Source organism: Macaca mulatta, chromosome 16, assembly GCF_049350105.2.
Source record: "Macaca mulatta isolate MMU2019108-1 chromosome 16, T2T-MMU8v2.0, whole genome shotgun sequence".
Classification (NCBI taxonomy): Eukaryota; Metazoa; Chordata; class Mammalia; order Primates; family Cercopithecidae; genus Macaca; species Macaca mulatta.
This window is the reverse complement of record NC_133421.1, coordinates 66,945,770-66,970,278: the sequence shown is the minus strand read 5'-3', so window position 1 is coordinate 66,970,278 and position 24,509 is coordinate 66,945,770. Positions and strand designations below refer to the sequence as shown.

The window sequence follows — 24,509 nt, the reverse complement described above, 5'->3', positions numbered from 1 at the left end:
CCACTGTACTGCACTGGGCAACAGAGTGAGACTGTCTCAAAAAAATCAGAAAGAAGAAACTATATAAAATGGTATAGAATTTACACATAACCTATGCACATCCTCCTGTATAGTATTTTAAATCATCTCTAGATTACTTGTAGTACCTGACACAAGGTAAATGCTTGTAAATCATTGTTATACTGTATTGTTTTTATTTCTACTTTTATTGCTATTATTTATTATTATTTTTTTGAGACAGTTTTGCTCTGTTGCCCAGGCTAGAGTGCAGTGGCGTGATCTTGGGTCACTGCAAGCTCCACCTTCTGTGTTCACGCCATTCTCCTGCCTCAGCCTCCCGAGTAGCTGGGACTACAGGCGCCTGCCTCCACGCCCGGCTCATTTTTTATTTTTTTGAGACGGAGTCTCACTCTGTCTCCCAGGCTGGAGCACAGTGGCACGATCTCAGCTTACTGCAAGCTCCGCCTCCTGGGTTCACACCCAGCAGCTAGGACTACAGGCGCCCCCCACCACGCCCAGCTAATTTTTTTGTATTTTTAGTAGAGATGGGGTTTCACCATGTTAGCCAGGATGGTCTTGATCTCCTGACCTCGTGATCCACCCGCCTCAGCCTCCCAAAGTGCTGGGATTACAGGCGTGAACCACCGCATCCGGCCTTATTACCGTATTTTAAAAATTAGTATCTACCACTTCATAGGGTTGTTGTGAGGATTCAGCAAAATAATGTACTTCTCACAGCATATGTGTGCATGTTAGCTGTCACTACGATATATCTTTATGGTGTATAAGAGCCTAATGGGGTCCTGACAATCTACTATGCTCTCAGGATAAAACCTGCTTTGCCCTTTTTATCCTGAAGATTTAGGTGGTGTGTGCCTGTGATCCCAGCTACTTAGGAGGCTGAGACAGGAAGGATCGCCTGAGCTAGGGAGGTCGAGGATGCAGTGAGCCGTGATTATGCCACTGTATTCCAGCCTGGGTGACAGAGTGACAGCAAGACCCTGTCTCAAAAAAAACAAAAAAACAAAAAAAAAAAACCCAATCCTGGAGACTTAGGCCCCTATGTATTTACTACCTCCCTGCAATCTTCCACCAGAAGTAGAAGGCACCGGCCATTTAAATTACTGGCGACCACTTGAGAAGAGAATTATGGTGCCTTAGCTTTGGAACCACTTATGATCCTGCTTACAGTCTAGGCTTTAGATTTGGTCTATTGACTTGACGTTGCTAGACTCCAACTGCCTGAAACGAGCAGCTCTCCTGGACTGCTTGCTAGAAACTTAGAGGTATTAGGTTGGATTCCATTGCTTGTTCATGGCCTAGTGGCAGGGGTGGTGGCCTTGAGCCTGAGGTTGTGGTTAAAAAGACACTCTGAGGTGGAAACATGAAGCTGGTGGAATATTCACCTGATACGGTGAGGGTGGGAGGGAACAGGGACCCAGAAAGGGTCAGACAGAGAACAAAGTAATATCTGTGGGCCTTTTTACCCTGGAAAGGAATTTCAGGTGGGTCAAACCCCACCAGTGTTCTCCAAAACTAGGCAGAAGAAAAACCTAGGGGAAGCTGTTGGTTCAGAATTGAAGATGCTGGAAGTGGGCGAGGACCCTGTCAGAGTGATGGAGAAAGAACAGGCATCCCCCCACCCCCGGCATCTCCAGAACCCAAAGGCTTTAAAGGGACCAGTGACTTGATTTATATCCAGTGCTTTATTAAAGATAAATAGTCTTATAAGAGGAGAAGTAAATGTGTTCACAGGCCAACAGAGAGTGCATGTTTATGAGAAAGAGATACGTGAGGTCCCTGATCTGTGCTCTGAAGGAGTAGTCAGTCAGGCAGGGCCTGGGCCAACCAGTAAGGCAGATAAGGGTCCCTGTCCTGGGGGACTCACTGCTCCTGGGTGCCCCAGGAGATGTAGTCTGGCCGTGTGGCCGCATGGTACTCATCGATGAGCTGCTGCACAATCTCCCTGGATGTGTCCATCTCATCAAAGTTGTCCTTGAACATGTCCTCCTTGCGGAACTGCTCCAGGAAGGCCTCCCGCTTCCGCAGCTTGTCATACTGGCGACAGGTTCTCTCGAAGAGCTTGGGGTGTGCAGAAAACAGGGGTTACAAAGAACTTAAAAAAATACTATGGCCCAGAAAGACAGGGAACCAAGGCTGGGCCATGCCTACAGCAAAAAAGCTAGAAGCAGGGCCAGCAGATGCAGAGACGTGAGGTATAGTCAGGAAACTGATTCAGGGAAAAAAAGATGCAAACTGTGAGACTCACCGAGGAGATGCTGGTGTGGTTGGCCATCATGAGCCCACTGACCCGGTGGGCCGAGGGCAGGTAGGGAGACTTCCTCGACAGGGCCACTTGGATGCTGGCGGGGCCCCACGGGATGAAGTTGGCCAACTTCCGTTCCCGAATCCTCTGCAGGCTCTTGTGGACCTGGGGTGGGCACACGAGCAGTGGAGGTGGCCTCTCCTCTACCCCTGCGGGTCCAGGGTGCGGGATGAAGGGGCCTCCCCTACCTGGGTGGGGTCCACCTCTCCCTGGATGATGTTGAGGATGGCGATGTAGCAGTGGTTGGTCTGGCGGTCTCGGCCTGTGGACACCATCACGTTCTTGGGCTGCAGCAGCCGCCTCATCACATCCAGGACCGTGGTCTTCCTCACGCTGGCCACCTGATGGGACAGTGAGACAGGAACCCGGCCAGCGCTCAGGGCAGAGTCCCCCTTTGGCTTCTCCTTGGCAGAAACCAAAGGCAGAGGGAGGGTAGAGAGCAAGTCAGCAAGAAAGTCGCCTGCTCTGTGCTAGTCCCTGAGCACAGTGCCTCGGGGCCCGCAAAGGGCAGCTCCTGGGGCAGTGGGGAAGACAGAAAGGCTAGGGCAGGGCCTGCTGGGCCCAGGGCCGGCCTGGCCTGGGACACTGAAGGCTGCTCTTACTGACTGGTCCGTAGTGAGTGGGGTGTAGCCAGTCATGAGGAAGTGGAGCCGTGGGGTGGGAATGAGCGAGGCGATGAGGCCGATGAGGTCATTGTTCATGTAGCCGGGGTAGCGCAGGGTGGTGGTGCTGGCCGACATGATGGTGGACACCTGGGGACAGGGGTGCCATGTCGTGGGCCTCGGCCACAATGGGACCTCCCTTCCCCAGATGACCATAAAACAAGGAGGGCTTCTAGTCCAAAGGAGTCTGGGAATGGGAGCCCACCAGCTGGTTGATCTGGGAGAAGGACGGGTTCTGGATGTGCAGGCGGTCTGTGGCAATCCGGTTCAGGGCTGTGTTGTCTAGCACCACCTGTGGGGACAGAAGAGGGTCACAGATCAATGGGGATAGGAAAAACAGCAGCTCTGCCTGACCCTAGGCTCTGAAGCTTAATTTCCCTTGAGTTTTATGGCCAGAAAGATCCACTGAAAAGGGATTTGCACTGACCTACGGCAAAAGAGGGCTCAAAGTGGATTTTTAAATTTTTCTTTTCATCTTATTTAAACGTTCTTTTTTTTTCTTTTTTCTTTTTGAGACAGCATTTCACTTTGTCACCCAGGCTGGAGTGCAGTCAGTGGCACGATCTCTGTTCAGTGCAGCCTCTGCCTCTGAGGTTCAAGTGATCCTTCTGCATGTACCACCACTCCCGACTAATTTTTGTATTTTTAGTAGAGATGGAGTTTCACCATGTTGCCCAGGCTGGTCTTGAACTCCTAGACTCAAGTGATCCAACTACCTTGGCCTCCCAAAGTGCTGGGATTATAGCCATGAGCCACTGCACCTGGCTAAAATGGATTTTTTTAAATACATGAAAATGATTTAATAGACTTGAGTGGGTATGGGGTGTTGGGAGTTGGGAGAGGTAGAATCCAGGACTCACCACACAATCTGCGTTCTGCGTCAGCCTCTTGAGTGTGAGGAGTGAATTGTAAGGCTGAACCACCACATCGCTCATCTCGTCCTGGTTGGGAAACACTGAGTATGTCTGCACCAGCTTCTTAGGATACCTGGTGGCGGTTGGGGAAAGGATCAGGGCAACAGACTGAAGGCGTTGTGAACATGGTGCTCCCTAACAACTGTCCAGAAGCAGCTAAATCTTGATGGCGAACTGGGGTGGGGTCAGATCAGTAGAGAAGGGAGCCTCGGCTTTTGGAAGTCTGTAACCCTACAGGGGAAAGGCAGAGATATCTCAGACTCTGGGCTTCCAAATCCACACCTGGCCACACTCCCTCGACTTTCATCCAGGGCTCAGGTTCCAGGTTCCAGTTCCCGCTACTGGGAGTGTGATGGGGTTCTCAGTCATTGTAACTTCATTTTCCTCTCTATAGGAGGGAATAGAACTCTTTCCTGTTCCAGCAAATATGAAGTTATATCTGCTGGGTCCACTAGTCATTTAGGAAGCCAAGTTAGAAACCTTTCCTAATCCCCAGACACAAACTTACCTGTCATTCAGCCGTTCTAAGAGGTAGGAGCCCAGTCCAGAGCCTGTCCCCCCAGCAATGGAGTGACACAGCACAAAGCCCTGCATGGGGAAGCGGCAGTCAGTATCCAGGTATCTAGTGGCAAGATGTCAAACTAGACCCATCTCATAATTTTTCAGGACTCCCATTTTCCCAAGCCCTTGCTTCCCCTCCAGTCCCCTCACTTATATAGCTTAGGCGACTGCCTTGTTTCCAGCAAGGCCTGATAGCTTCTGTCCAGTGCAAAGGGTACATGAGTGGGTCTCGTTCCTAACAGGTCGCTTCTAGAGGGTGCTGCTAAGCCTTGCCTATGTCGGCTCCTACCAGCATTCCTGGGACACTTACCTCTAGACTATCACTACCATCTGCCTCCCGGTCTATGATGTCAAAAATGTCCTCGTGGATCTTTTCTCCCTGTACAGACATAGGGGAGGGTCAGAGTGGGACAGAACCACGGGAGGACTCCGACCTCAGAAAAGCCACCCTCAATTCTCCTTATAGCACCCAGGAGTCCTTTTATGGAGTACAGCTGCCTGCTTTTTATCTACATTGAGAGGCGGTACGGTGCAGTGGTTACAAGAAAGCACTCTACACCCAGACTACCTGGGTTCATACATTAGCTCTATTTTTTTTTTTTTTTTTTTTTTTTGAGATGGAGTCTCTCTCTGTCTCCCAGACTGGAGTACAGTGACCTGATCTTGGCTCACAGCAACCTCCACCTCCCGGGTTCAAGTGATTCTCCTGCCTCAGTCTCCCCAGGAGCTGGGATTACAGACACGTGCTATTTTCTGTATTTTTAGTAGAATCAGAGTTTCACTATGTTGGCTAGGCTGGTCTTGAACTCCTAACCTCAGGTGATCTGCCCGCCTTGGCTTCCCAAAGTGCTAGGATTACAGGCATGAACCACTGTGCCCGGCCCATTAACTCTACTTCTATGTAGCTCTGGGCAGCTTATTTAATTGCTCTATGCCTCAGTTTCCTCATCTGTACAATGAAGGTAATAATACAGGTCCATATACCCTTATCTAACAGTGTTGGGGCCAGTTATATTTTGGAATTCAAAATATTTCAGATTTTAGAAAGTTATTACAGTATATATAATATATATTAAATAAAATTCCAGTGGGAGTCAGAAGCATGTTAATCACACATATTAGTATTTCTGTAATAAAAGGCATCAGTAATGACAATAAGTTGGATAGAAAGTATGGGGCCGGTGCGGTGGCTGAGGCCTGTAATCCCAGCACTTTGGGAGGCCGAGGCAGGCGGATCACGAGGTCAGGAGATCAAGACCATCCTGGCTAACACGGTGAAACCCCGTCTCTACTAAAAATACAAAAATTAGCCAGGCATGATGGCAAGCGCCTGTAATCCCAGTTACTCGAGAGGCTGAGGCAGGAGAATCGCTTGAACCCCGGTGGCAGAGGTTGCAGTGAGCCAAGATCATGCTACTGCACTCCAGCCTGGGCAACAGAGTGAGACTCCGTCTCAAAAAATGATAATAATAAATAAATAAAAAAGAAACCGCCTGTCTTCATTGAGATTTGTTTTTGCTGCTAAACTAGTTATGAAATGTCCTTTGGTTTCATGGCTTTCTGGATCCTGGAAAGGCACATAAGGGACTGTGGACCTGTAGTACTTACTTCTAGGGTTGTTGGGAGATTTAGAAAAATTAATATATGTAAAGCACTTAGAATGGCCTGGCACACTGCATTAGCTAGCATAGGCGCTTGACAATATTACATGGTCCACTCCCTGCAGCCACGTCTCTCCCTCCAGCATTCATACATCCCTGATCTGGTTTCCTCTCTCCCTGGGACGTCATAGGGCCTGTCCCTACCCAGGGAGTTGTGGGCCCTGTCAGGGAATAGGAAACGACCTGGGAGAATCCACTGGCCCAGTTGTTGCCAGCTCCTCCTCCATGCTCCGACAGGTAGATGTTCTCTGGGTTGTAGAGCTTGGCATAGGGGGAGTTGAGGATGGAGTGGATCACCCGGGGCTCCAGGTCCAGCAGCACGGCCCGGGGGATGTAGTGCTCATCGTCTGCCTGTCAAGGGGAGTCCAGGAGGGGGCCCAATCAGCTAGGGTGGCCCAAGTCCTAAGTCCTCCCAACTCTGGCTCCCTCCAGCCCTCCCTCCTCATGCCAGCCGCCTGGCCCCACTGCCCAGCAGGGTTCCCAGTACCAGGCCACTCCCTTCCCTTCTGGCCCCTCGGGCCATTGCCGCCCTTGGCCAAGTCGCTGGGGGCACCTGGTAGAAAAAGACGTCCTTGCGGTCAGTGCCTTCGGTGGCGAACTCCTCCACGATGCCCTCGGGGCTGATACCATGCTCAGCGCACAGCTGTTTCCAGAACTCGAACCCAACTGGGGGGGAAGGGGCAGGCAGGGGAGAAAGAAGATATCTAGTTCCGGGCAGGTTCCAGTCAGGAGCGGAGGGACTGGGCGCCTGCGTCCAGGAATAAGAAGTCAAGCCGTAGGACTCTCCCGTGTCTGAGGAAAGGACTGTACGCCAGGGACAGGGCAGGGGAGGGCCCCTCGGGGCTGGGCAAGTGGACACTGGGTCAGGGATGTCTCGCCTTTCAGAGAACTACGATTCTGGCAAGGACAGATGGAGTCCAGGATCCTACAGCGAGATCACATTGACCCTAAGGAACCTGGCTAGCTGAGGGGCCGGAGTTTCGCTCACTCTGATTGCCGCACTGGCCCAACTGAAGGGTGATGATTTCCCTCGGCATCGCTCCTCAGGCACCGGCGTTGCAGCCGCTCCCGCCCGCAACGCCGCCGCACGCCAGCCCGCTCGCCGCAAGACGCAGGCGCGAAACAACAAGCTCCACCCACGACCTTCATCCGCTCCAATGAGAACCGAGTTCTGGCAATGAATGGCATGTCTTTAAGCACTGGCCTTCATTCATGCAGATTGCGCGTGCGCGGCTTCTGATCGGGCTCTGAGCCGACGGATCAGGTTCCGCGCCTCAACGCTGGCGGGGTACTTTGACTCGGCGTCCTCCCTCCCCTCTGGGTAGACGCCCGCTTGGGCCTGCGCGCAAGCGCGCTGTGGTGCGAAGCGGCCTCCCACGCCGAATCGCGCATCTGCGCAGTTGCTGTTATTGTGACTGTCGGGCCACGGCCCCGGATGTTGTGGCTGCCGGGGGGAGATGGCGGAGGCCGAAGGGGTGGCGGCGACCCCAGGCCCGGCTTCGGGGTCGACTTTCAGGGGCCGCCGAGATGTGTCAGGCTCCTGGGAGCGGGACCAGCAGGTTGAGGCGGCGCAGCGGGCCCTGGTCGAGGTGCTGGGGCCTTACGAGCCTCTGCTGAGTCGGGTGCAGGCAGCCCTGGTGTGGGAGCGGCCAGCCAGGAGCGCCCTGTGGTGCCTGGGGCTGAACGCGGCTTTCTGGTGAGAGAACTGGACCCTCGGAAACCCTCCGAGTCCCGAATTCGTCGGTTCCTCTAGGGCTGTACTCGCCTGCCCTGTTTTCTTCGCTGCACTGGCTCCTTCTTGTACCTGCCTAATTTTGCCTCACCTCTTTCCACTCCATCCCGCCTGCAGGCTTGGGCACCCCAGTTCTTCCCAGGGCCGTCCACCCGTCTTCTCTGCCTTACCGGTGCCCGCACCTCCGCCGTGCACATCTGGCGGGAGCTTCTGGTAACATCTTGAGCCGCTCAAGAGTGAGCTAGGGCGCCTCTTTTGAGCCCGGGAAAGCTGCGTCCCTTTAAAGCCATCACTTCCTTTCTCTTGTCTGCTCAAGTGCAAGTTCTAGATTGTTTCCAGAGGTTTTAGTAGTTGTTGTTGGAGTACAGGCGTGAAGTCTTGCAAAGGTATCCATAGGTGTGATTTTAAAACAAGCTTGAGCGATTCGCATGAATTAGCATGTTGTATATCTAGGAAGGAAGTTTATGAAGTCTGAGCGTCAGTGTGAGCCCCCAAAGCTGAAAATTGAAAGAAAAGTACAAGCTTTTAAAGAACAGTTAGGAAATGACGGAGATTTCACCCGTTTCAAAGCCACCTGTGATTGTAACTCCTCCCTGTTCCAAGGAATTAGAGAGGCATCCTTAGCCATTGTTTATAGGCAAAGAAATTGAGGATGTCCAATAGTGTGTGTGTGTTCCTGAGCTGGAAAAGTGGCACTATAAATATGCTTTATCTGTGTGTGTCATGCTCTGTGAAAATGGAACTGCTACTTCTCTCAGTTGTCATCACCTAAAGCGGACCTAGGACTTCATAGGAGCTAGCAACCATAGTTTTGGATTTATTCGTAATGGAAGAGGTTCCAAGGGAACTGACTTCTAGGGGGCCTTCTGCAGCTGAATGGATTAAGACTGTTCTGGATAAGCCTGAAACAAAATATGTGTGTTTTTTAAATGTGTTTTTGCTAAAAATAGCTTCCCCTTAAAATTGGTTTTAAAATCAAAACATTATCCTTTATCTGAAAGATTTTCAGTGAGCTGAAGCAGAACAAATAATTCCAAGTTCATTGACCTGAAGACAGTGTTCAGCTATTAAGCTAATCCTCTCCCAGTTTGAAAGAGACCCAGTTAAATGTGTCACAGTAGTCTCTGGCATTTGTGGCTTCCAGAGCCATTAGCATACTCGATGGTAAACTTTTCCTACTACTTCATTTATTCTTGGTAGTGCTTTTTCCCTTTTTTTTTTTTTTAGACAGAGTTTCGCTCTTATTGCCCAGGCTGGAGTGCAATGGCGCGATCTCGGCTCACTGCAACCTCCGCCTCCAGGATTCAAGCATTTCTCCTGCCTCAGCCCCCCAAGTAGCTGGGATTATAGGCATGAGCCACCAAAACCGGCTAATTTTGCATTTTTTAGTAGAGATGGGGTTTCTCCATGTTGGTCAGGCTGGTCTTGAACTCCCGACGTCAGGTGATCTGCCTGCCTCGGCCTCCCAGAGTGTTGGGATTGCAGGCGTGAGCCACTTCACCCCGCTTTTTTTTTTTTTTTTTTTTTTTTTGAGACAAGGTCTTGCTCTATCACCCAGGCTGGGGTGCAATGGTATGATCTCGGCTCATTGCAACTTCCACATCTGGGCTCAAGCAATCCTCCCACCTCAGCCTCCACAGTAGCTGGGCAGAGGTGCACATCACCATGCTTGGCTAATTTTTAAAATTTTTTGTAGAGACAGGGTCTCACTATATTGTGCAGGCTGGTCTCGAACTCCTAGGCTCTGGTGATCCTCCCGCCTTGGCCTCCCAAAGTGCTGGGATTATAGGCATACACCACCGTGCCCAGCCAAGTGCTTCTTCCTTGACCCCTAGGGACTGATTCCCATTGCCCTCTGTAGAAATCTTCACTATAGCACCTCACTGAAGAGTGTTTCATCCAGTCAAAACATTTCCCACAGTGGTTTCGGTCCCTCTAGCAAGAAGGCTGGGCCTCATCAAACCAATTTGTATCAAAGTATGACTGCCTGATGAAAAAAGACACTTTATCAGGGTTTACTTATTTTTGTTTTGAGAAAGTTTCGCTCTTGTTGCCCAGGCTGGAGTGCAATGGCATGATCTCAGCTCACTGCAACCTCCCCCTCCCGAGTTCAAGGGATTCTCCTGCCTCAGCCTCCTGAGCAGCTGGGATTACAGGCATGCACCACCAATGCCTGGCTAATTTTTGTATTTTTTTTGTGGAGACAGAGTTTTGCCAGGTTACCCAGGCTCATCTCAAACTCCTGAGTTCAAAGCAATCCGCCTGCCTCAGCCTCCCAATGTGCTGGGATTACAGGTGTGAGCCACTGCACTGTACCGGGCCTTAAATGGATTTTTTTTTTTTTTTTTTTTTTGAGGCGGAGTCTGGCTCTGTCGCCCAGGCTGGAGTGCAGTGGCGTGATCTTGGCTCACTGCAAGCTCCGCCTCCCGGGTTTACGCCATTCTCCTGCCTCAGCCTCCGGAGTAGCTGGGACTACAGGCACCCGCCACCTCACCCGGCTAGTTTTTTGTATTTCTTAGTAGAGATGGGGTTTCACAGTGTTAGCCAGGATGGTCTCGATCTCCTGACCTCGTGATCTGCCCGTCTCGGCCTCCCAAAGTGCTGGGATTACAGGCTTGAGCCACCGCGCCCGGCCCCTAAATGGATTTTTAAACCAAAGATTTATTAATGCAAATGAATTGGTAGCATGTATGCTGTTCTTTTTTTTTTTGAGGAGGGGCCCGTTTTTTTTTTTTTTTTTTTTTGAGACAGAGTCTCCCTCTGTCGCCCAGGCTGAAGTGTAGTGGCGCCATCTGTGCTCACTGCAAGCTCCGCCTCCCAGGTTCACGCCATTCTCCTGACTCAGCCTCCCGAGTAACTGGGATTACAGGCACGTGCCACCACACCCGGCTAATTTTGTGTTTGTTTTTTTTTTTTTTTGAGATGGAGTCTTGCTCTGTCGCCCAGGCTGGAGTGCAGTGGCCAGATCTCAGCTCACTGCAAGCTCCGCCTCCCGGGTTTATGCCATTCTCCTGCCTCAGCCTCCCTAGTAGCTGGGACTACAGGCGCCTGCCACCTCACCTGGCTAGTTTTTTGTATTTTTTTAGTAGAGACCGGGTTTCACCGTGTTAGCCAGGATGGTCTCGATCTCCTGACCTCGTGATCTGCCTGTCTCAGCCTCCCAAGGTGAATTTTTTGTATTTTTTAGTAGAGATGGGGTTTCACCGTGTTAGCCAGGATGGTCTCGATCTCCTGACCTCGTGATCCGCAAGGAGGGGACCTTTCATCTGCCCCTTGTCCAAGAGAGGTTTCTGAAGCAGAATGTGAGGTTGAGGTCTGCACATAAGGAGCTGCTGTGACTGGGATATATCTAGATGTTACAGCTAGCTTTAATTTGCGGGCCTCTACCAGTGTTTACTTAAGCTTATGAATATGCTATGTTTAGAGGCTCACTTCATACTCCTTTTGTACTCTGGGTCTCTTAAAGCATTGCTGTGATTGGTTTTTTATCTTTGGCATTTCCTAGTAGCTTGTCTGCTGTGTATCCAGAACACAGTTACTCTTGTTACAGTACCATCACATTTCAAGAAGGTGTGGGAGAGAGACAACAAAGTGAGGATGTGACTTTTTTTTTTTTTTTTTTTTAAGACGGAGTCTTGCTCTGTCGCCCAGGCTGGAGTGCAGTGGCGTGATCTTGGCTCACTGCAAGCTCCAGTTCCCAGGTTCACACCATTCTACTGCCTCAGCCTCCCAAGTAGCTGAGACTACAGGGGCCCACCACCATACCCGGCTAATTTTTTGTATTTTTTAGTAGAGACTGGGTTTCACTGTGTTAGCCAGAATAGTCTCGATCTCCTGACCACCGCGCCCAGCCTTTTTTTTTTTTTGAGATGGAGTCTCCTCCGTCGCCCAGGCTGGAATGCAATGGCGTGATCTTGGCTCACTGCAATTTCCGCCTCCTAGATTCAAGCGATTCTCCCACCATAGCCCGCCGAGTAGCTGGGATTATAGGCACCCGCCATCATGCCTAGCTAATTTTTGTATTTTTGTAGAGACGGAGTTTCACCATGTTGGCCAGGCTGGTCTTGAACTCCTGACCTCAGGTGATCCACCCACCTTGGTCTCCCAAAGTGCTGGGATTACAGCTATGAGCCACTGTTTCTGGCCGAGGATGTGACTCTTGAGACTAAAAGAACAGTTGGGTATGCCATTTCTGGAGAGGACTCCTACCTATGAAAGGTACAGATACTGTTAAGTCCCCAGAAACTTGAATAGTCTGGCATTGGAGTTCACAAAATTGTTTGGGGAAATGAGCTTCCTTGGTAGGTAATTAGAGATTTAAAATGAAATTTGGGCTTCACATTCTAGTAGTGTCATATTGAGTATGAGGGCTGACATTTCACTTAGGAATGTCGAAGAGTGTTCAGTTAACAAACATTTTAAATGTTTAAGAAAGGGAGGAGGATCATTAGCTCAAGTCAGAAAAATCAAATCTGAAATATTTAGTTTCTCTTTTATTATTTGTATTGAATAATGGGATAAAAATGGCATATCATTAACTGAGATTTTTGTGCATTTTGAGGTATTAGAATATTGGATAGGAGTACAAAAAAAATCAGAATTCAGGTAGGTAGCTCTTAATTTTCAGTGTTTTGTATACTCAGTCATATTTTGCTGTACCTGTGAATACGCCTTCTTACATCTTAAAAAAAAAAAGATGGAGATAGATGTAGATACTTTGTCACTATAGTATTCCAAGGTTTTCACACTTTTTTTTTTCAGGTACCAGAGAATTTATGGTGGCCATATCAGAGATCTTCCAGCCTAGAGTACTTCTGGTCACTGATCTGTTATTATCTCTAGGATAATAATAGAAATGTCAGGCCGTTCCTTCCAATTGCTTGTGTTTTCATTAGCCTCAACCTCATCTGTGAATGAGTGATTTGGGGGAAGAATATGAGAGTCAGCAAGCATGTATCCTGACAGGATCAGAAAAGAACAGGTTTGGGTAACTTTTTGGTTTGACTCGTACTCTGAGATCAGAGGAGGGTAAATGAACCCTGGAAATGTGTGAACTCCAAGCTCCCTCTCCCACCTAACATGAAGACATAGTTCAAGGAGGCCTACATAACTGCTGAGCTCTTTCCCAGTTGTTTTTTTTTTGTTTTTGTTTTGTTTTTGCTGGGGAAGGGGGGGTTGTGGGGGGGACAGGGTCTCGCTCTGTTGCCCAGGCTGGAGTGCAGTGGCACAATCATAGCTCACTGTAGCCTCTACCTCCTGGGCTCCAGCAGTCCTCCTGCCTCAGTCTTCCAAGTAGCTGGGACTAGAGGCACATGCCACTGGGCCCAGCCTATTTAAAAAACTTTGTAGAGACACAATCTCAATATGTTGCCCAGGCTGGTCTCAATGTGCTCAGCTCTAACAGCCCTCCCGGCTTGGCCTCCTAAAGTGCTAGGATTATAGGCATGACCCACTGCACCTTGACTGCTTTGTGGTTTTTAACAATCTGTGAATCTACATATCTTTGAATTAGGGATATTGTTTTAGAGCAATCCACAAGCTGAGTCCCAAGTAGAGATATCTGTTGGGATCTGCTTTTTGCAGTCACTAGTCTCAGTTAACCATACTCTATTTCTAGGAGGTTATTATAGAATTTGTTATTTCACAAATGAAATGTAAAAATTGTCTCCTTCCCCCAAAAAAAAAAATTTTTAAAAAATGACCCAAAGAAGTGATTAAGGATATACAGCAATTCTGAGTTAGAAGGTTAGGATTTGAGTAAAAAATAATAGAAACAAGAAATGGAAGATGGGGGGCCTATTTAAGTAGAGATTTGTTCTGTTAAAAAAAAAAATCTACACATCAGATTTCTAATGAAATCTGTTGAGCAAATGTTCCTGATGATAGTCTTTGCAGGGTTCTTGTCTTCGTGAGCCAAGAAGACTCCCAAGGATGCCTTGGTTTACTTCGCCTCTCTTTGCCTTTAGTTTTTATCTGCCCTAATTGTAAGGTTGAGTGCTTTCTCTCCACTATTAGCAGCTAGCTGGTTTCATTTGTTTTTTTTTTGCAAGCAACAACTGTCACTGCATGATACAGGTTGGGTTAATTTTTCCTTTGAATTTACTGGTGACTTGGGCTCATTAACCAGGCAGTCACAAGTGCTGTACAGTAACAGGCTTTCTGTCCCTGTAGAATGGGATGCTTTGTTTTGAAGTGCCCTTGAGACAAGCTTAATCTGTAATAACAAAGGAACCTAGAAGTCGTGTCTTTGAAAATAGACATGTGGTCATTATTTATTATTATAGCAAACTTTAATTTACTGGTACTAATAGTGAGGCTCCATGGTGTACTTAACCACAAAAGTTTATGTTTGGTTCTGGAATTTCTCACGATGTTTCTGGACACCAGTTGCTATTCCAGGGATATTTTATTATTATTTTTATTATTACTATTATTTTTGAAACAGAGTCTCGCTCTGTTGCCCAGGCTGGAGTGCAGTGGTGCAATCTCGGCTCACTGCAAGCTCCGCCTCCCAGGTTCACGCCATTCTCCTGCCTCAGCCTCCCCAGCAGCTGGGACTACAGGTGCCCACCACCATGCCCAGCTAATTTTTTGATTATTTATTTATTTATTTGCATTTTTAGTAGAGACAGGGTTTCACTGTGTTAGCCAGGATGGTCTCGATCTCCTGACCTCGTGATCAGCCTGCCTTGGCCTCCCAAAGTGCTGGGATTACAGGCGTGAGCCACCGTGCCCGGCCTATTCATTTAATTGGATTTTAGTCCCTGACAAAGTGGAGGGACAGTTCACAAAAGGGGGAAAAACAAATCAATGGATATATAAAATTTCACTCTCACAAATAATAATTCAAATATATGTAAATGGCAATTATTTACTAATTTCTATCTTAAGTTTTTTTTTTGGTGGGGGACAGGATCTCACTGTTGCCCAGGCTAGAGAGCAGTGGTGTGATCATGGCTCACTGCAACCTCAACCTCCTGGGCTCAAGCCATCCTCCCACCTCAGCCTCTCAGGTAGTGGGGACTACAGGTGTGTGTCACCACACCTGGCTAATTGTTTTGTATTTTTCATAGAGACAGGGTTTCACCATGTTGCCCAGGCTGGTCTTGAACTGGGCTCCAGCAGTTCACCCACCTTGGCCTCCCAAAGTGCTGGGATTACAGGTATGAGCCGCCACACCTGGCCTTAAGTATTTTTAATGATCATATTTAATTCTGGGAAAAATATGGAAAAATTATGGCTGATAGGAACATAAATTGGACAGCCTTTTTTTTTTTTTTTTGAGACGGAGTCTTGCTCTGTCCCCCAGGCTGGAGTGCAGTGGTGCGATCTTGGCTCACTGCAAGCTCCACCTCCCAGGTTCATGCCATTCTCCTGCCTCAGCCTCCTGAGTAGCTGGGACTACAGAAACCCGCCCAGCTAACTTTTTTTTGTGTTTTTAGTAGAGACGGGGTTTCACCGTGTTAACCAGGATGGTCTCGATCTCCTGACCTTGTGATCTGTCCGTCTTGGCCTCCCAAAGTGCTGGGATTACAGGTGTGAGCCACCGTGCCAGGCCCCTGGACAGCCCTTCTAGCAGGTAGTTTGGTAACATATTTTAAGCCACTGAAGAAGCTTTTCCAGGGCTGGGGGAAATGGAGAAGGAATACTAATGGGTATGGGTTTCTTTTGGAGTGATGAAAATGTTCTAAAATTACATAATGCTATTAGTTGTACAGCGCTGTGATTTTTTTTTTTTTTTCATCTCTGCTGCTGGCAGATGAATTGAAAGGGAATTTTATCGTATACAAACCATTATCTCAATAAAGCTATTTTCTTACCTTTTTTTTTTGAAACGGAGTCTCACTCCGTGGCCCAGACTGGAGTGCAGTGGTGTGATCTTGGCTCACTGTAACCTCTGCTTCTGAGATTCAAGCAGTTCTCCTGCCTCAGCCTCCTGAGTAGCTGGGACTACTGGTGTGCACCACCATGCCTGGCTAATTTTTGTATTTTTAGTAGAGACAGAGTTTCACCATATTGGCCAGGGTGGTCTTGAACTCTTGACCTCAAGTGACCCACCTGCCTCATCCTCCCAGAGTGCTGGGATTATAGATGTGAGCTACCATGCGGGACCAATAAAGCTATTTGTTTAAAATAGTTAATGCCTTTGACACAGTAACATGCTCAATGATGTACAGTTCAGCTTTTCTTTATTACATCAAAAATGGGAAACTTTTGGCTGGGCGCCAAAAGTTTTGTGAGCCTGAGATTACAGGCTCACACCTGTAATCTCAGCACTTTGGGAGGCTGAGGCAGGCGGGTCACCTGAGGTCGGGAATTCAAGACCAGCCTGACCAATATGGAGAAACCCCATTTCTACTAAAAATGCAAAATGCAAAATTAGCCGGGTGTGGTGGCACATGCCTGTAATCCCAGCTACCTCGGGAGGTTGAGGCAGGAGAATTGCTTGAACCCCAGAGGCGGAAGTTGTGGTGACCCGAGATCGCGCCACTGCACTCCAGCCTGGGCAACAACAGTGAGACTCCGTCTCAAAAAAGAAAACCAATGGAAACGTCTTAGTTTATTTTTGTTTATTTTATTTTATTATTTTTTTTGAGATGGAGTCTCCCTCTGTCTGTCGCCCAGGCTGGAGTGCAGTGGCATGATTTTGGCTCACTGCAGGCTCCACCTCCCGGGTTCACGCTGTTCTCCTGCCTCAGCCTCCGGAGTAGCTAGGACTACAGGCGCCCGCCACCATTTCTGGCTAATTTTTTGTATTTTTAGTAGAGACGGGGTTTCACCATGTTAGCCAGGATGGTCTCGATGTCCTGACCTCATGATCCACCTGCTTCAGCCTCCCAAAGTGCTGGGATTACAGGCGTGAGCCACAGTCTTAGTTTATTTTTTATTTTATTTGAGATGGAGTCTTGCTCTGTTGCCCAGGCTGGAGTGCAATGGCATGATCTCAGCTCACTGCACCCTCCGCCTCCCGGGTTCAGGCGATTCTCCTGCCTCAGCCTCCCGAGTAGCTGGGATTACAGGCACTTGCCACCATGCCTAGCTAATTTTTGTATTTTTAGGTAGAGATGGGGTTTCACCATGTTGGCCAGGCTGGTCTTGAACTGCTAATGTCAAGTGATCTACCTGCTGCAGCCTCCCAAAGTGCTGGAATTACAGGCTTGAGCCACCATGCCTGGCCCATTCATTGTTTTTTTTGAGACAAGGTTTCACTGTTGTCACCCACGCTAGATTGCAGTAGTGTGATCATGACTCACCGTACCCTGGGACTCCTGAGCTCAAGCGATCATTCCACCTCATGGCTGAGACCGCAGGAGTTCATCACCACACCAGGCTAATTGTCTGTGTATTATGTGAAAAAGTTTTAAAACCATAGTGTTTTTATGTGTGAATTTTTAAATGAAGAGAATAGCCTGTTTTCACATTTTTTAGACTACATATGTAGATAATGAATTATTTTTTAAATGTTTTATTATGGAAAGGTTAAAACATGTGTAAGTAAACAGAATAATATTGTGTGCCACCATGTACATACTATTATTTTTTTTCAATTCATGGCCAATTTTGTGTCCTCCATACCCCAGTATGGAAGATACAATTTTTTTTTTTTTTTTTTTTTAGACGGAGTCTGGCTCTGTCCCCCAAGCTGGAGTGCAGCGGCCGAATCTCAACTCACTGCAAGCTCCGCCTCCCGGGTTCACGCCATTCTCCTGCCTCAGCCTCCCGAGTAGCTGGGACTATACGCCCGCCACCTCACCCGGCTAGTTTTTTGTATTTTTTTTAGTAGAGACGGGGTTTCACCGTGTTAGCCAGGATAGTCTCGATCTCCTGACCCAGTGATCCGCCCGTCTCGGCCTCCCAAAGTGCTGGGATTACAGGCTTGAGCCACCGCGCCCGGCCATGTGTGTCGTATCATTTAATGTAGGTATTTCAGTATATTTTTCTGAAAAAGAGACTTCAAGAAACATCTGCCATCATTATCACATGCAAAAAATTAATGATTCTAGTCAGTGTTCACATTTCCAATTTTCTTATAAATGTCATAAATGATACTTCTTTTTTTCTTTTTTGAGACAGGGTCTTGCTCTGTCTCCCAAGCTGGAGTGCAATGGCACAATCAGAGCTCACTGCAACCTCAACCTTCTGGCTCTAGCAATCCTCCCACCTCAGCTTCCCAAGTAACTGGGACTACAAGCATGCACCACTACACCTAGCTAATGTTTTTCTTTTCAGTAGAGATGAGGTCTTGCTATGTTGCCCAAGCTGGTTTCAAACTCTTCAACTCAAGTGATCCTCCTGCCTCAGCCTCCCGAAGTATTGGGATTACAGGCTTTAGGTACCACACCTGGCCTGTTGTGTGTGGTTTCGGTTTTTGGTTTTTTTTTTAAACTTTTTTTTCCCCACAAACCAATTTGTTAGTGTTTAGGTGGCTTTTTCTGTTTTGCTTTTTTGTTTTTTGAGATAGGGTCTTGCCGTGTCACCCAGGCTGGAGTACAGTGGCACGATAACGGCTTGCTGCAACCTTAGTTTCCCAGACTCAAGCTATCATCCCACCTCAGCCTGCTGAGTAGCTGGGATTACAGGAGCCTGCCACTATGCCCAGCTAATTTTTGTATTTTTAGTAGAGATGGGATTTTGCCATGTTGGCCACGCTGGTCTTAAACTCCTGACCTCAGGTAATCCACCTGGTTTGTTTGTTTATTTTTGAGACGGAATGTCGCTCTTGTTGCCCAGGCATGTGCCACCACACCTGGCTAATTTTTTTGTATTTTTAGTAGAGACAGGGTTTCACCATGTTGGCCAGGCTGGTCTGGAACTCTTGACCTCAGGTGATCCACTTGCCTTGGCTTCCCAAAGTGCTGGGATTACAAGCGTGAGCCACCATGCCTGTCCCTGTACTTTTTTTTTTTTTGATAAACATGAATTCATGTTAGTTGTATAATTTTTTTTTTGAGACGGAGCCTCGCTCTGTCACCCAGGCTGGAATGCAATGGCAGAATCTTAGCTCACCGTAACCTCCGCCTCCTGGGTTCAAGCGATTCTCCTGCCTCAGCCTCCCAAGCAGCTGGGATTACAGGCATAGACTACCACGCCCGGCTAATTTTGTATTTTTAATAGACATGGGGTTTCTCCATGTTGGCTAGGCTGGTCTCGAACTCCCGATCTCAGGTGATCCACCCGCTTCGGCCTCCCAGAGTGCTGGGATTATAGGCATAAGCCACTGTGCCCAGTTGACAACGCTATTTCAATCTTTCCACCCCACCACCTAAAGGATACTGTGACTATATATAAGATTAAAAAATAAAAGCAGCTTAACAGAAATAAGCCTCTAGAGTTGCCTCAGGCCATTGATTTCTCTAAAGCCAGTGCATCATCCCAACAAACAAGCACATTTAACAAGGCCAAGAAGAAGGGCTCTAGGGTTTCTTGCTCCCCAGTGCTGCTGCTTCCCTTCCCCAGCAGCAGCACTTTGGCATCGCTGTTTTCTCCAGAGTACTTGAAAGGGCTCTCTAGGGAGGCTTGCCAGACTGTCAGCAATTTCCCCTTCCCAGAGCACGATGACTAACACAAATAGAAACTAGGGTAGGGAAAGGATATTAAGCTCTCCTAAGAAGGTTGGTTTTCCAGAGGTGGCAATAAAAACAAATATCCCTTATAGTAAACCAGTAAACATTAAAAAAAAAAAAAAAAAGTTTCTCTAAGACCTGGACTATTTAAATAGCTTGTTACAGCCCTTACCTTCCGTTCTTGTAAGCTATGCTTCAACTCAATTCAGCATACCTTTGAGTACCTGTTACATGCCAAGGCCTTGTGGTAAGAAGCCCAGTTACAGAAAAAAGTAAGACACAAACTTTACTTTCAAGTAAATTCATGTGTGTTTGTGTTCACGATGTAACATGACAGGTAATAATAACAAACAGGAATATATCTAAGCTGTGATTTGCAATATAAATGGTAAGAAAATGGGGCCGAAAAGTATGGTAAGAGAGAGAAGACATTCAGATAGGGAGAACACCAATCTAATAAGATACTTAAGGAATTGCAAGTAATTTGATAAAACTGAAATATAAAAAACAAAGGGAGGGAATCAATGTGGGGAGAGAGGCGGAAGCCAGATCATGAAGGCCCTTTTATGACAGGAGGTAGTGGGATTTCATCCTGCAGATGAAGATAAGCCAATAGTTTCATAAAGGGTATTATTTTCTGGGTCTTGAAGGCTAAAATTGTGAGCATCTTCCATAACAAGATTAATCCTTATCCATAAGTCAGTTTTAGTCCCAGATTTATCTTTTTTTGGAATAAGCCATAATAAGAACTTCAGAGAAAGAAGAGTTTTTTTGTGTGGTATAAAATAACATTTCTTGACCAGGCACGGTGGCTCATGCCTGTAATCCCAGCACTTTGGGAGGCCAAGGTAGGCGGATCACGAGGTCAGGAGTTCAAGACTAGCCTGGCCAACATGGTGAAATCCCATCTCTACTAAAAATATACAAATTAACTGGGCGTCGTGTTGCACGCCTGTAATCCCGGCTACTTGGGAGGCTGAGTCAAGAGAATTGATTGAACCCAGGAGGCAGAGGTTGCAGTGAGCCAAGGTCACACCACTACACTCCAGCCTGGGTGACTGAGTGAGACTCTGTCTCAAAACAACAACAACAACAAAAAAATTATACAAGTAACGTGAATTCACATTTATTGAAAAAAAAAGTAGAGGACCAGGCACAATGGCTCACACCTGTAATCCCAACACTTTGGGAGGCCAAGACAGGTGGATCGCCTGAGGTCAGGAGTTTGAGACCAGCCTGGCCAACATGGTGAAACCGTGTCTCTACTAAAAATACAAAAAAATTCGCCAGGCATGGTGTCACATGCCTGTAATCCCAGCTACTTGGGAGGTTGAGGCAGGAGAATCACTTGAACGTGGGAGGCAGAGGTTGTAGTGAGCTGAGATAGTGCCACTGCATTACAGCCTATGTCACAAGAGCAAGACTGTCTGAAGGGGAAGAAAAAAAAAGGGCCAGGGGTGCAATGGCTCATGCCTGTAATCCCAACACTTTGGGAGGCCAAGGTAGGATCACGAGGTTAGGGAGTTCGAGACCAGCCTAGCCAATATATTGTCTCAAAAAATTCCATCTCCAAAAAAAAGTACAAAAGGCCAGGTGCAGTGGCTCACGCCTGTAATCCAGCTCTTTGGGAGGCTGAGGCGGGCGAATCACAAGGTCAAGAGATCAAGACCATCCTGGCTGACGTGGTGAAACCCATCTCTACTAAAAAAAAATTAGCTGGGCATGGTGGTGTGTGCCTGTAGTCCCAGCTGCTCGGGAGGCTGAGGCAGGAGAATCGCTTGAAACCAAAAGGTGGAGGTTGCAGTGAGCCAAGATCGTGCCACTGCACTCCAGCCTGGGCAACAAGAGCAAAACTCCATCTCAAAAAAAAAAAAAAAGGTACAAGAATATCTAGAGACAAAATGTGAAGTTCCTCAGCCAATCCCCTGTGTACGTATGTATATTCAAGTGTACAGCGGGATAAATTTATTTATTTATTTATTTATTTATTTATTTATTTATTTTGAGACGGAGTCTTGCTCTGTCGCCCGGGCTGGAGTGCAGTGGCGCAATCTCAGCTCACTGCAGGCTCCGCCTCCCGGGTTCATGCCATTCTCCTGCCTCAGCCTCCCGTGTAGCTGAGACTACAGGCGCCCGCCACCAGGCCCAGCTAATTTTTTTATTTTTTGTAGCTTTAGTAGAGACAGGATTTCACCGTGTTAGCCAGGATGTTCTTGATCTCCTGACCTCGTGATCCACCCGCCTCGGCCTCTCAAAGTGCTGGGATTACAGGCGTGAACCACCGCGCCTGGCCTTTTGTTTTGAAATGGAGTCTTGCTTTGTCTCCCAGCCTGGAGTGCAGTGGCGCGATCTCGGCTCCCTGCAACCTCCGCCTTCCATGTTCAAGTGATTCTCCTGCCTCAGCCTCCCGAGTAGCTGGGACTACAGGCACGCCACCACACCAGGGTAATTTTTGTATTTTTAGTAGAGACGGGGTTTTGCCATGTTGTCCAGGCTGGTCTCGAATTCCTAATCTCAGGTGATCTGCCCACTTTGGCCTCCCAAAGTGCTGGAATTACAGGCTTCAGCCACCATGCCTAGTCTTTTTTTTTTTTTTTTGAGACGGAGTCTCGCTCTGTCGCCCAGGCTGGAGTGCAGTGGCCGGATCTCAGCTCACTGCAAGCTCCGCTTCCCGGGTTCACGCCATTCTCCGGCCTCAGCCTCCCGAGTAGCTGGGACTACAGGCGCTGCCACCTCGCCTGGCTATTTTTTGTATTTCTTAGTAGAGACGGGGTTTCACCGTGTTAGCCAGGATGGTCTCGATCTCCTGACCTCGTGATCCGCCCGTCTCGGCCTCCCAAAGTGCTGGGATTACAGGCTTGAGCCACCGCGCCCGGCCTGCCTAGTCTTTTCAGAATACTATGAAATGCTATTTATATTCTGTTCTAATATATACATGATTTTCATCCAATATTTGTGTTTTTGAGACAGGAATCTCACTCTGTTACTCAGGCTGGAGTGCAGTGGCCCATCTCCGCTCACTGCAACCTCTGCCTCCCAGGTTAGGGATTCTTGTGCCTCAGTCCCCCAAGTAACTGGGACCGCAAGCGCACTACCATGCTCAGCTCATTTTTTGTATTTTTTTTTAGAGATGGTGTTTCGCCATGTTGCTGAGGCTTGTCTCGAACTCCTGAGCTCAAGCAATCTGGCTGCCTCAGCCTCCCAAAGTGCTGGTATTACAGGCATGAGCCACCGCACCTGGCCAGGGCTCTACAGTTCATGTTCACATCATGTGTTATGTAGGGGGAAAAAAGGGAAAAAATTAAGACCCAGAGTGTAACATTTATGCTATCTGTACTAATCTGTGTTTCTGAATTTCCTCATTTAATATTAAACCAAAATTTATCTGAAAAAAATAACTACCTTAACATCTAAAAGAAAAAATTCCTTAGTATCATTAGATGTGTTTTCAATGTTAGATTTCTCAGACTGTTCAAACTTTTTTTATGGTTGATTCCTTCAAATAAGAACTAGCTTTTCCTTTATCTTACTGATGTGATGCCTTACACTTATTCATTTTTTTGTATGTTAAACCGCCCTTGCAGTCTTGGGATAAATCTCATTTGGTCATGGTGTATAATACTTTTAACATGCTGCTGAATTTAACTTGCTAGTATTTTATTGAAGATTTTTACATCTATATTCATAAGGAATATTGGTCTACAGTTTTATGGTGTCTTTGGTATCAGGATAATGCTGGCCTCACAAAATAAATCAAGAAGTGCTTCCTTTTTTGTTTTTTTGGAAGAGTTTGAGAAGCATTTGTGTTAATTCTGGAGAACTCACTTTTATTTATTATTTATTTATTTATTTATTTATTTTGAGACCGAGTCTCACTCTGTTGCCCAGCCTGGAGTGCAGTGGTGTGATCTTGGCTCGCTGCAACCTCTGCCTCCTGGGTTCAAGCAGTTCTTATGCTTCAGCCGCCCAGGTAGTTGGGATTACAGGCATGCCTCAGCCTCCCAGGTAGCTGAGATTACAGGTGCACATCACCACACCTGGCTGATTTTTGTATTTTTAGTAGATACGGAGTTTCACCATGTTGGCAGGCTGGCCTCGAGCTCCCGAACTCAGGTGATCCACCTGTCTCAGCCTCCCAAAGTGCTGGGATTACAGGCTTGAGCCACTGCGCCTGGCCAGAACCTGCTTTTAAATATAGCTTTCATGCCAACTTTCTATGTGACCTTAATCAAATATTTTTCAGGCCTCAGTTCCTTTATCTGTAAAAAGATATGTAATTGAATTAAATGCTCTTGAGTGCCTCTCTATCAGTTTGTTGCCCTACACTAGGGTCTAATTTGATAGAAAGATGTTGGCTTTCATTATAACAACTTGTTATCAAGGATGAATTTCTCCGTGAAATTAATAGAGGTACAGACTGGAAAGCTGAAGGAGCTTTAAGAAGTTATTTGATTTAGTCTTCTGTCTTTACAGCAGCAAATTATCCTCTCTGCCCCATAGGTACAGTAGTTAAGGTCCAGAAGGTTTAAATGATTTACCCAAAGTATATAACTAGTTAAGTGTCAGAACAAAAAAAGCTAGACCTCAGGTCTGTTTACCACAGAGCCCATAGTACACACGTGGCCTTTTCTGAAATTAGCTTAACTAGATAAATGATCTTTCTTCTGTTTTTCTTCCTCTGTAGGTTCTTTGCCCTGACATCCCTTCGTCTTGTGTTTTTACTTGCATTTGGCTTGATGATCATTGTGTGTATTGATCAATGGAAGAACAAAATCTGGCCTGAAATAAAAGGTGAGTTTGGTAGCATTTAGAACAGTCTGAACTGAAGATGGCCTTTCCTATAATTTGTACCTTTAGTATTAGGGGTTTATGAGGAGGTGTATGGAGCTGGGGACTGACTGTCTTTCGAAGTCTGAATCATTTGCTTTAGGAGGCACTTGAAGGACTTGTGCCCCAATTATGGTTCCTTGGAGCTGGGTTCTGCCCTTCCCATTGTTACTAAGCACAGGTAGTCTGTACTCACCACCTGACATATTTTTGCCAACATAATGGCCTGAGGAATAAGTAGTCCTCAAATTAAAAATAATAA

At 47.3% G+C, this 24,509-nt stretch overlaps 4 protein-coding genes across 7 annotated transcripts in view; 2 read left to right on the top strand and 2 right to left on the bottom strand.

Annotated features, from left to right (window-relative positions):
• The window catches only part of ATP6V0A1 (ATPase H+ transporting V0 subunit a1), a 170,944-nt gene that overhangs the window by 19,331 nt on the left and 127,104 nt on the right, over positions 1-24,509 (bottom strand). The gene's annotated exons all lie outside the window — the stretch shown is intronic.
• Positions 1-24,509, top strand: part of PSMC3IP (PSMC3 interacting protein) — a 146,577-nt gene that overhangs the window by 100,296 nt on the left and 21,772 nt on the right. The window lies entirely within an intron of this gene.
• The window catches only part of TUBG1 (tubulin gamma 1), a gene marked incomplete at its 5' end in the record, with an annotated part of 33,693 nt that continues 10,884 nt past the window's right edge, over positions 1,701-24,509 (bottom strand). Inside the window, 12 exon segments of the mRNA NM_001261011.1 lie at positions 1,701-2,082; positions 2,270-2,431; positions 2,515-2,667; positions 2,929-3,078; positions 3,194-3,280; positions 3,849-3,975; positions 4,411-4,490; positions 4,774-4,842; positions 6,308-6,475; positions 6,678-6,790; positions 7,113-7,180; positions 18,736-18,746. Coding sequence (NP_001247940.1) covers positions 1,885-2,082; positions 2,270-2,431; positions 2,515-2,667; positions 2,929-3,078; positions 3,194-3,280; positions 3,849-3,975; positions 4,411-4,490; positions 4,774-4,842; positions 6,308-6,475; positions 6,678-6,790; positions 7,113-7,161 — 1,356 coding nt within the window. The 3' untranslated portion in view covers positions 1,701-1,884.
• RETREG3 (reticulophagy regulator family member 3) overlaps positions 7,480-24,509 on the top strand; it is a 30,250-nt gene continuing 13,220 nt past the window's right edge. For 3 of the 4 annotated variants that reach the window (XM_077968948.1, XM_077968947.1, XM_015119705.3), the window contains exons 1-2: positions 7,523-7,820; positions 24,105-24,211. In XM_077968948.1, the coding sequence (XP_077825074.1) occupies positions 7,582-7,820; positions 24,105-24,211 (346 nt within the window). In that variant the 5' untranslated portion in view covers positions 7,523-7,581. 4 annotated transcript variants of the gene reach the window in all.